This window comes from Dasypus novemcinctus, chromosome X (genome assembly GCF_030445035.2).
Source record: "Dasypus novemcinctus isolate mDasNov1 chromosome X, mDasNov1.1.hap2, whole genome shotgun sequence".
Lineage (NCBI taxonomy): Eukaryota > Metazoa > Chordata > Mammalia > Cingulata > Dasypodidae > Dasypus > Dasypus novemcinctus.
The window spans coordinates 178968490-178980018 of record NC_080704.1 but is presented as its reverse complement, the minus strand read 5'-3'; the positions used below and the strand labels follow the sequence as shown (position 1 = coordinate 178980018).

The 11529-nt window shown below is 55.2% G+C and overlaps 1 protein-coding gene across 1 annotated transcript in view; it reads left to right on the top strand.

Moving 5' to 3' along the window:
- Positions 1 to 5192: 5192 nt before the first annotated feature.
- Positions 5193 to 11529, top strand: part of TKTL1 (transketolase like 1) — a 32943-nt gene continuing 26606 nt past the window's right edge. Inside the window, exons 1-3 of the mRNA XM_004482896.3 lie at positions 5193 to 5320; positions 6468 to 6585; positions 10463 to 10560. Of these exons, the coding sequence (XP_004482953.1) occupies positions 5193 to 5320; positions 6468 to 6585; positions 10463 to 10560 (344 nt within the window). The remainder of the gene's footprint in view (positions 5321 to 6467; positions 6586 to 10462; positions 10561 to 11529) is intronic.

The following is an 11529-nucleotide window of genomic DNA, read 5'->3' as shown; positions in this document are numbered from 1 at the left end:
GAACTGTGGATACTTCAACTAGAACTAAGCAGAATACATCCTTTCTAAAGAGAGTTAGTATAAATGAGGTACTTTAATGTACATTCAGACGATATGTATGCAGTGATTGTGATTATATTCTTTACAAAACCAATCTAGGTGCAAATGGAATCTCATTTTACATGCCTATGAATTATTAATATAGTCTCGATTGTCTAAAGCCTTAGGCTTAGTGCACAACATATATTATTTAAATAAACAATGTATTGAAATGATTTAAAAACTCAATGGGAATGTCATATGCTTTGTAAATTAGCAGATTTCAAAATTCACTTGGAAGCGGAAATGCAAAAGAATAGCCTAGAAATTTTTGGAAAAGAATAATAGAGGGGCACATAAAGGGGGTAACTTGCCCGACCAGATTTATAGATATTGTTTAAAGCCATAATCGTGAAATAGTGTTGTATGAACATATACACCATGGTGATTACAACAAAACAGAATCCCAAACCAGATCAAGGTATGTATTGGAATTCAGTTTATGATAAAGGGAATTTTGAAACAGTGAGAGAAAGATGAATTATTCTAAATATGGTATTAGGAAAATGGGCTGTTTGGGGAAAAAAAAGGTTCGAGTCCTACCCTTACATCATAAACGATGTAATGGAATAAAGAATCTAAAAGGCAAAAGTGGGAAACGGACTTTGGCCCAGTGGTTAGGGCGTCCGTCTCTACCATATGGGAGGTCCGCGGTTCAAACCCCGGGCCTCCTTGACCCGTGTGGAGCTGGCCATGCGCCGCGCTGATGCGCACAAAGAGTGCCTTGCCACGCAAGGGTGTCCCCCGCGTGGGGGAGCCCCACGCGCAAGGAGTGCACCCCGTAAGGAGAGCCGCCCAGCGTGAAAAGAAAGTGCAGCCTGCCCAGGAATGGCGCCGCCCACACTTCCCGTGCCGCTGACGACAACAGAAGCGGACAAAGAAACAAGACGCAGCAAATAGACACCGAGAACAGACAACCGGGGGGGGGGGGGGGGGGGGGAATTAAATAAATAAATAAATCTTTAAAAAAAAATAAAAGGCAAAAGTATAAAAGTATTAGAAGGACAGAACAGGAAATGTTTTTATATACTCATTGGGTCGATAAGACCTTTCTCAGCAAGACTCAAACCAAAAGACTGTAAAGGAAAAGATATACATATTTTACTACATTAAACCCAAACACATTTTTAACCCTCCATATGGAGGAAAAAAACGTAAAGGGAGTAACAAGCAACAGATTCAGGAAAAGCATATTTGGAATATCTCTCATAGATAAAGGGCTAATTGACATAACATGTAAAGAATTCCTATCAATTAGTGAGCTAAAAAAATCTAATATAAAACTGTAAAGGACAGTGATAGGCAATTCACAAAGGACAAAATATGAATGGTAATAAACATAGGAAAAATATGCAACTTCAAGGTAATCAGGGAAATGTAAACCAAAGCAATGATTAAATACTATTTTCTCACCCATCAGAAAGCCAAAAATTAAAAAGAGTAACAGGGAAGCGGATGTGGCTCAAGTGATTGAGCCCCCGCCTACCACATGGGATGTCCTGGGTTTGGTTCCCAGTGCCTCCTAAAGAAGACAAGCAAGACAGCGAGCTGACGTGATGGGCTGGCACAGCAAGCTGATGCAACAAGATGACGCAACAAGAGACACAAGGAAGAAAACATAATGTGAGACACCATAAAAGAGGTGGCTCAAGCAATTAGGGGAAGTGGATTTGGCCCAACGGATAGGGCGTCCATCTACCACATGGTAAATCCAAGGTTCAGACCCAGGGCCTCCTGACCCATGTGATGAGCTGGCCCATGTGCAGTGCTGATGCACGCAAGGAGTGCTGTGCCACGCAGGGGTGTCCCCTGCGTAGAGGAGCCCCACGTGCAAGGAGTGCACCCCGTGAGGGGAGCCACCCAGCGCAAAAAAAGTGCAGCCTGCCCAGGAATGGTGCCGCACACATAGAGAACTGATGGAGCAAGATGATGCAACAAAACAAGACACAGATTCCAGGTGCCGCTGACAAGATTACAAGGGGACACAGAAGAATACACAGCGAATGGACACTGAGAGCAGACAACTGGGGCGGGGAAGGGGAGAGAAATAAATAAAAAATAAATCTTAAAAAAAAAAAGTGATTAGATGCCGCCCTCTCACAAGGGAGGTCCTGGGTTCGGTTCCTGGTGCCTCCTAAAAGGAAGATGAACCCACAATGAACAGACACAGCAAATGCAAACAACGAGGGGTTGGGGAGAAATAAAAATAAAATAAATCTTAAAAAAATAAAAGTTACAATACCCAGTGTTGGTGAGGATGTGGGGAAATGAACACTTATACTCTGTAGATGTGAATAAAAATGGGTACACTTTTTAAATTAACAATACAGCAGTATCTACCAAAATGTAAACTCCCTAAGCTGTTCAACGCAGCGCTTTCACTTCGAGGAATCTATTCTGCAGAAATAAGACATAAAAGTTCACAAAGGTACACGTTCATGGAGGCTTATCACAGTGTTGCTGGCAACAGGAAGGAAAGTCTCCTGAGTCCACTGAGAATTGCATTCCCATTTGTCCTTCCTTGCGCACCCTGCACCCTGGGGATGGCTGCAACAGGCAGGGTTTAGATTTCCTGGATCCTGAGTCTTTCGCCCAACCTCTCATTCTAGACTGTGCCTCTGGGATTACCCAGCAGTCCTTTCCCCTTTTTTGAGAAGTCCAATTTTCCCCCATTTTGAGGGTAAAAGGGGGATGAGCTGCTAGTCATGTCCTGGTGGCCCCTCCAGCACCACCTCAAGGGTCTCAGGCACACATTCCTTTTAGGACTGCCTGGACCAAGCCCTCATGGGATGCCAGCAAAGGGACTAAATTAAGTGTCATCCTGGAAAGTAAGGACCTTTGGGGCCAGGAGGGCTTCAAAACAGTCTTCGCTACACACTGGATGATGGTCTGGGCCAAACACCACTGGCCAAGGAACATTACGGCATCCTCCCACCCGCCACAAACAAGAACAGAAGGCCCACGAAGGCAGGCCTTTCTGTTGTTCACGGTGGCCTCCCTAAACCCTAGAACAATGCCTGGCGCACAGTAGGTGCTCAACAAATATTTGCTGAACAAATAAATGAATGGCGTGGATCATCTTGCACCGCAAGCGACCGCATACTCACTGGGCCTAGCAAAGTTGGGGCGCAAGAAAGATTTCTCAAGAGAAAAAGCAATGAAAGCAAGAATGAATGGATCACCGGGCTTGTTAGCTACCGCTGCATGACAAATTACCCCCACACTTAGCGGCTTCGAATGACAGGAATCCTTATCTGGCGCTTTCGGTAGCTCTGGAATCGAGAAGCGGTGTGGCTGGGCGGTTCTGGCTCAGGGTCTCTTCCCAGGGTGCATGGCCAGGGTGCCATGGTCTGAAAGTCTCAGCTCGTCACCGGGTGCGCTGCCCAACCAGTGACCTGAGTGTCCCCAAATAAGGCTGCGAGCTTCCTCCAGAGCGAATGGCCCAAGAGAGGGAGCCCGAAGGGCGCCCTGAAACCGTTTTCTGATCAGGTCTTGGAAATCACACACTGTCCTTCGTGCTGTACCCTGTTTGTTGGAAGCAAGTCACTAAAGTGCAGCCCACGCTAAAGGAGGGGGGGGACAAAAGGCGGCTAATGAGAGAACATGTGGACGCTGCCGCCCACCATCAAACTGGACCCGTGTTGACCTTTTTTACGTTGCTTCCCTTTTGATTCATCCCACCCAAGTTTTACACTTCTGCAGAGAATGAGATGGGGGCATTTTTGTCCACCAAAATTCCACCAGAGCTGGGAAAGAGAGCAGGCTGGCCAGAGCAGGGGAGCTCCCTCCACTTCTCAGGGGGCTTCTTGCCCAGCGGGGGGGGGGGGGGGGGGGGCGTTGCCCAGGAGATCAAGGGCTCTGCGTGGAGCCAGCGACCAGGGCACCCGGTGGAAGGCTGAACTTGGCCCTTCCCTCAAAATCTCACAAAAACAATTCCGCTTCTCACGCGCACAGGTCAGAATGGCTTTTCTTGGGGGGGTGGGGGGCGAAGTGCTGTGTCCTCCAAACGTGGCATTCCACAAGAGCAGAGGCTGGGCTCCCCTCCAGGCAGCACCCTGGCGTCCAGGTTCTCGGGTGATGGTTCCAGCGTGGGCCGGGAGGCCTGTCGCGGCCGCCATCCTGGTTTGACAGTGGCGTGAGCCCCTAGCGGTGCTGCGACTGGGGCTGATCTCCCCTGGGCAGGCCCGGGTGGCTGCCTGGCCCTGCCTCTGCCGGGAGGCGCTGCGGGAGGGTGGGGGGCTGGCCCTCAGCACTGGGGGGACCGGCCCTCAACACTGGGGAGGCCTGCCCTCGGCACTTTGGGGGGCCAGCGGTGGCACTGGGGGGCCGGCCCTCAGCACTTTGGGGGGCCGGCCGTTGGCACTGGGGGACTGGCTCTCGGCACGTTGGGGGGCCGGCCCTCGGCACGTTGGGGGGCCGGACTTCGGCACTGGGGGGCCGGCCGTCGGTACTGGGGGGCCGGCCGTCGGCACTGGGGGCCGGCCCTCAGCACGTTGGGGGGCCGGCCCTCAGCACGTCGGGGGGCCGGCCTTCGGCACTGGGGTCCAGCCGTCGGCACTGGGGGGCCGGCCGTCGGCACTGGGGGGCCGGCCCTCAGCACGTTGGGGGGCCGGCCTTCGGCACTGGGGTCCAGCCGTCGGCACTGGGGGGCCGGCCGTCGGTACTGGGGGGCCGGCCGTCGGCACTGGAGGGCCGGCCCTCAGCACGTTGGGGGCCGGCCTTCGGCACTGGGGGACCGGCCCTCAGCACGTTGGGGGGCCAGCCCTCGACACGTTGGGGGGCCGGCCCTCGGGGCGTTGGGGGGCCGGCCCTCGGCACCGGGAGGGGCTGGCCTGCAGCACGGTGGGGGTTGGGGGGCGGCCCTCCACACACCGCAATCCCACCCGACCCTTCTCCTTTTGTATGGCGACAGACACCACGGGGTAAATCCCCCCAGTCCGGTCGGCCGCCTAGCGTGTGCGCGCGAGGCTAGGCCGCGGCCACACCCCCCGGCAGTCCCCGACCCGCCCGAGGGCGCAGGCGCGGGCGTGGGGGCGGGGCCCGCCCAGGTCACGTGGGGGCGGCGCGAGGACGCCGGCGGCGGTTGTCGAGTGCGAGGGGCGGCGAGGGCAGCCATGGCGGAGTCGAGCGCCAGCGCGAGCTACCAGCCGAGGCCTGACGCAAAGACGGCGCAGGTGCTGCGGGACATGGCCAACCGCCTGCGCATCCACGCCATCAGGGCCACCTACGCCGCCAGCCCCGGGTGAGACGCTCGGCCACGCGGCCTGCAGCCAAAGGCGCGCGGCGCGGCGGGGCCCGAGGGCGGCCGTCGAGGCCGGGGCGGCCGCGTGCTCGGCGTCGCGGGGCCCGCGGGCCCTCGCGCTTCGCCTGGAAGAGCCGGCACGGTCGCGGGAGGGCGGGCGGGGGCCCTCACGGGACGCGAGCCGTCGCCGGCGTCCCTCGTCAGCGGCGTCCCCGGTCGGTGGCGTTCCCGATCGGCGGCGTCCCTGGTCACGCCGCCGGCGGCGTCCCAGGTCGCCGGCGTCCCTGGACGCCAGGGATGCCGGTAACTGCCCTCCCATGAGGTCGGCGAGGTCGAATTTGAGCCCAGGCGTCGGTGCTCGCGTTGGATCGCGCCGACCGCTTTCCTTTCGTTTTTCCCGTTCGTTGTCTGCCCTGCCGCTGCTGGCCTCGTGTCCCGACGCCTGCAAGGCCCGCAAATCTTCCCGAGTCTCTGGGCGTTCGTTTTTCTCTCTTCACTTTAAAAATTAAGCACGCGGGATTTGCCTTTCCTCAGGGGCCCCCCCTAACGGATTTTTAATCCACATTACCCCCGTTGGTGGGAGGCCACGGGCAGCTCAAGAGGTGGAAGTCCCCGTTTTCCATCGTGTGTGACTGGAAAGGAGCTCGTTGGTCGGTGGGGGCAGGGCCTACAGTCTTACTCTTCTGACTGGGGGGGCTGGGCTCTGGGGGGGGGCGATTTGGGCCCCTCTCTGGCCCCACCCCCACCCCCCTTTTAATGAATGAGGAACTGGTGGCACTCGAGTGCAGGCTGGTTTCTGAAGGCGGCTGTTCATCGGACACTGGGTGAGGGCCCCGACTGGGGGAAGTTTCTGAGGCTTCCACCCTTGGCTCCCTGAAAGAACTTCATTTTAGGGAGCCGCATGGGACTCTCATGGCCTTTCTAGTTCCCAGGCCTGCTGAAATTGCCTCAGCATCTGGAACCACCACCCTGACAGAAGGAGGGCCGTGCCCAGAGCTCCTTGCTCTAGGCACTGAGAGAAGGAGGGTTCCTGGCTTTAGAGCACCCTTTGAAATGCCTCTGCCGCCCCCCAGGCTGAGGGAACCGTGGGCCTCCCGGGTGGCCTGGCACCCTGTGAGGATTGACCTGTGCTGCGTCTGCCTTTCAGCCACCCCACGGCCTGCTACAGTGCCGCCGAGATCTTGTCGGTGCTGTTCTTTCATGCCATGAGGTACAAACAGTCGGACCCGGAGAACCCGCACAACGACCGCTTCATTCTCTCCAAGGTGAGCCTACCCACATGCTAGCTTCTTTGGGGGGGGGGGAGCGGTATCAGGGATTGAACCCAGGACCTCATACATGGGAAGCAGGTGCTCAACTGTTGAGCTATTATCTGCTACCCAGTAAGAGTTGGGTTTTTTTGTTTGTTTTTAGGAGGTACCAGGGATCAAACCCGGGACCTCGTACATAGGAAGCAGGCACTCAACTACCTAAGCTACATCTGCTCCCAGTGCTTACTTCTCGAGCTCATTTCCCAAAGCCACCACCTGGCCATGAGGCCTAAAGTCAGCTTCATGGATTGCTTGGGTTCTCTTTTCTCTGCGCAACACGGATCTAAAGGCTGTGTTTGTGAGGGCGGCTCAAAGCCACCCGGTATGCCCTTCCTTTCCTCCTACCCCTAACACACCCCTTGGCAAGGCCACGGTGCACCCATCCTCTCGTGCCACTTGGGCAGAGGTGGACAGCATCGGTGACTCCAGCTGGCCAAGCTTGAAAATGCGGATGGCCACCCCGCTCCTGTAAGTCCACGTTCTCCTCTACTTCTCTGCAGACTTGACCTGGGACTTAATACCAGGCCCCCCTGGTATTACCTGACGGGTAAGAGAGAAAAGGAACACTAGAGCAGGGTCAGCTGGCTTGCTTCCATCCAAAAACTTCAGTGTCCTGCAGCAAGTCGTTTAAAAGTTGACCGGTGGAGCGTCACGTACCGACAGGACTAGATTAGGGCAGCAGCAATTTGTTTCAAAACTGTCAAAATACTGGTATGACTGAAGTACCTAGGGGTCGTAACTGTGACCCCATCTTGGTGTCCAAAACGTAATCTCACAAGGTTTGGAAAAGAAAAAGAAATTAAAAATAAAATAGAAGTAACAAAATTTAAAAATGAAGTAATTAAAAAAAAAACAAAGAAAGAAAATGAAAAAAAAAGAAAGAAGAAAGAAAACAAAGAAAAAAAAAGGTTTGGCAAGGGGAGTAGGTTTAGCTTAGTGGTTGAGCACCAGCTTCCCAGGTTTGAGGTTAGGTTCCCAGCTCCAGTTTTAAAGAGGAAATAAATTTTTTTTAAGTTTGGCAAAAAATAAAATAAAATAAAAGGCACGTATGTAGAGGGAGAAGGGGGGTAGCAATAATTTGTTACAGTCAGTGAGTCTTGGTAGAGGATACACCAAGTTCATTGTGCTATTCTTGCAACTTTTCTGTAAGTTTGAACTTATATGGGTATACAAACAAAATGTGAGTGCTCGGATCCCTGGTTTAAAAAAGGGGAAAGCTAGCCGGACGCCTCAGCTGGCCTTCCGAGCCATCGCTGCAGAGACTTCCTGGCGTGCAGTGGCACGCTTGTCCTACCAGAAGGTACGTGTGTTCATCTACTTTAGGCAGCAGATCAAGTTGGGAGACAAGAGGAGACAGGTGCCTGGTCCACCTGGCTTTGACTTGTGAATGGAGGAAATGGGCACCAGACGGGCAGGCAGGGGACTCCCAAAGCCGGGTTGGCCCGAGCGAGCCTGTTGGCACAACACGTGCATCTCACGTGGAGAACTCTAGACCAGTGACAGGGTGCCCTTGACATTCAGGTGGTTTCCTCCCGGAGAGTCCCAGCATGTTGCTTCTTGCTGGAAGCTTCCCACCATGCAGATGGGGGCTGGCGAGCCCCGCCATCCCCTCACCTTCCGTATGAAGCTGGTTTTATTTAATTAGCTCTTTTGTTTCTCCACCCCAAAGGCCTTGTTAGGAACTCGTTTCTTGAAGCACACTTGGGGCCAGAACAAAGACAGGAAGCGTTGCTTCTTCCACAACGCCTCCTGGACTCCCGGGGCCCCGCATATGCATGTTTATTCTAGCCCTGAGTTCCCCTTCACTGTGTCTCCCCCCCAAAGCATCAGGGCTCTTGGGGCAGAGAAGGGAACCCACGTGGGGGTCCTTCTACCATTCCACTGAGCACCCTTGCTCGGCCAGGCGTCTCCAGCCTGCCTTACAACTCCTGCTGCCTGGGCGGGGGGCTCAGGCACCATCGTCCCCATACAGTGCCATATCGAGGAGGCAGAGCCACTCCCCACCCACCCCCAATTTCACAGCAGTGGGAAGCACAGCTGTGAGGCAGGAGGCGTGGGCAGCTGGACAGGGCTAGAGGTGCGGTCAGAAGAAGGTGAGGCCAGAGAACAAAGAGCCGGAAGCAGATCGCTCTCGGGAAGATGGGAAGCCCCTGGGAAAAGCCCAGGCAGGTCAGGCATACTGAGGGAGGACGAGGGGGCAGGGGACGGTAGGAGGCAAAAGGCAGAGAGCTGGGGTGGGGGACTTGGCCCAGGGGATAGGGCGTCCGCCTACCACATGGGAGGTCCGCGGTTCAAACCCCAGGCCTCCTTGACCCGTGTGCAGCTGGCCCATGCGCAGTACTGATGCGCGCAAGGAGTGCCCTGCCACGCAGGGGTGTCCCCCGCGTAGGGGAGCCCCACACACAAGGAGTGCACTCCTTAAGGAGAGCCACCCAGTGCAAAAGAAAGTGCAGCCTGCCCAGGAATGGTGCCGCACACATGGAGAGCTGACACAACAAGATGACGCAACAAAAAGAAACACAGATTCCCGTGCGGCTGACAACAACAGAAGCGGACAAAGGAGACGCAACAAATAGACACAGAGAACAGGCAACGGGGGTGGGGGTGGGGGGAAGGGGAGAGAAATAAATAAAAATAAATAAATCTTTAAAAAAAAAAAGAGCTGGGGATGAGGTCCGCGCAGCCACATGAGGTCCCCATGGGCACACACTGACCTCTGCTTGACCGAGCTGGCAAGAAACAACCCCGTAGATCAGTGCCCAACATAGCAGACGCGTTGAGCATTCTGCTTCCAAGTAAAGCAGGCATGGGCAGCAGGTACGAGTTGGAAACGAATAGTCTGGACTAGTCAGCCCTCTAGGCTGACGTTTGGGCAAAGACTTGGGAGGGGTGAGGGATGCAGGGGTCTGGGAAGAGCACTTGGGCAGGGGGAGCCACCAGTGCAAAGGCCCTGAGGTAGGCATGTGCCGGGCAAGGGAGTGGGGGGGTGGGCGACCTGCTCTGCTCTGAGCCAGGTGGGCAGGTGAGCAGGCCTTGGGTGGAGCAATGGGGACCTGGCTTCATTTTAAGAGGGTTCCTCTGGCTGCTGGGTGAGGAGCGGCCTGTAAAGGGGAAACTGGAGGCCTGGGAAGAGACCAGTGCGGTGACGGAGGCCGTGGACGCTGGGGGCTGGGCCAAGGTGGTGGCAGTGAAAGCTGCTCAGTCGCTTCAGTGTGTCCTGGGGTGTGCTGCAACTGCCTGCCTTTGGGAACGGGGCATTATCCCATCAGTGCAGAGCAGCCCTTTGCCCTATCTCGTGGCCGGCTGAGGGCCATGTACTCCCAGTGGGACGATAGCCATGTTCCTGCAAATATTTGAGGGCGGGAGGGTGGGAAGTGCTTTAGTTCTAGGGTGAGTACTTCTAGAATCTCCTTTGTCCTGGGTTTCACATTCTCTGAAAAGATTGAACATCTGGCTTATGCACTGCTGGCAAAAAGTCCTTGTGGAAACGGCAAGCAGCCTGCCTGATGTTTTCTGCTTTGCTCTCGTGCTCTGCTGGGCTCCCACTGAAGACACGCTTCCCTCCTCTGCACCCACATTGCCTGGCCCCCTCGACACGCTGCCCAGATTACTTGGGGCTCCCCCGAGCCCAGCCAGTCTCATCCTCCTCTTGGTATCACCAAGGCTGGGTCTCGGGCTTGATCTGAAATGCTGGGCGTAGGAGGGTGAGATGAAGAGGGGTTCACCCGGCGGAGGGGACCCCAGCGGCTGGAGAGCAGCCTGGCGGGCTGCTGCTCACTCTCCTCTGCTCGGGCTGCTGCTCACTCTCCTCTGCTCTTTTCCTCTCTCACAGAGGCTGTCATTCGTTGAAATGGTCTCGGGCTCGCTCGGGCAGGAACTGGGCACCGCGTGTGGAATGGCTTATATCGGCAGGTATTTCGACAAGGCCAGGTAAGGCGTTAGGCTCGCAGTCACCCCAGTGGTCCCTCCCATAGGCAGGGCACTCGGGTTTTCTTTACGGTCCATGAGTTTATCATTTTACCCACTCGCTGGTCACCCAGATCTTCACACAGTACGGAAGTCACGTTCCTCAAGACCATTTTGGCATCTTCTGGTTGGGTTCTCAGTGCCGCCTGTGCAATAAAAACCGGGGTACTGTTTAAGGACTAAAGTCTCTTCTAAGAGACGACTTTCTGAGAGTTTCAATGTAGGTGATCAGGTGGCGAGTGCGCCTTTTTCCTCAGGGGACCCCTGGTCAGGCAATATTGGAAAGACTCTTTCTCCAGGGTGGTTCCGCATTTCTGGGGTCGAGCCATTTGGTCCCTTTCTTGCGGGCACGTGTGTCTGGCTGCTCTGATGTGGGAGCGAGATGGGCAGCTGCTGAGGGGCCCCAGGGTTGGGTGTCCGCAGGACCCAGACAAGGGAGGGTGGACGGTGACCTGGTTGTGCAGGGTGCCAGAGAGGCCCTGACGGGTCCGGCCACTCAGCGTAAAGCCTTCCGGCCAGTCCCCGTGTCCACCACCGTGCCGGCCCCTCTGGGAGCACTTCCTTCACCACTGAGCCAGCTTCCTGCCTCCAGCTACCTTCCATTTTCCGAAAGGCCAGGGGAATTTTCCTGTACAGTTGCCCCTCGTCCTCCATGTCCTCGTGTTAGTAATTATAAATACATATGCATGTGTGTATCTTCCAGCGATTCTGTGGGGTCTGGGTTATGTTTTACTGGTATGAACGTGTCGTGTTGTATCTGCTGTGGAGTTTACCCTTTACAACAGAACGCATGCTGCTAAGGTAGGCTGCCACCCTTCTCGTAAATAAAGTTGTCAGCTGGGGACTGGAAGGCGGCAGTGCTTTCATCTGACGCTTACCAAGGCGGTGTGTATGTACCAAGGTGGTTTGGGGTATGTAAGGGAGTTGCTTTCT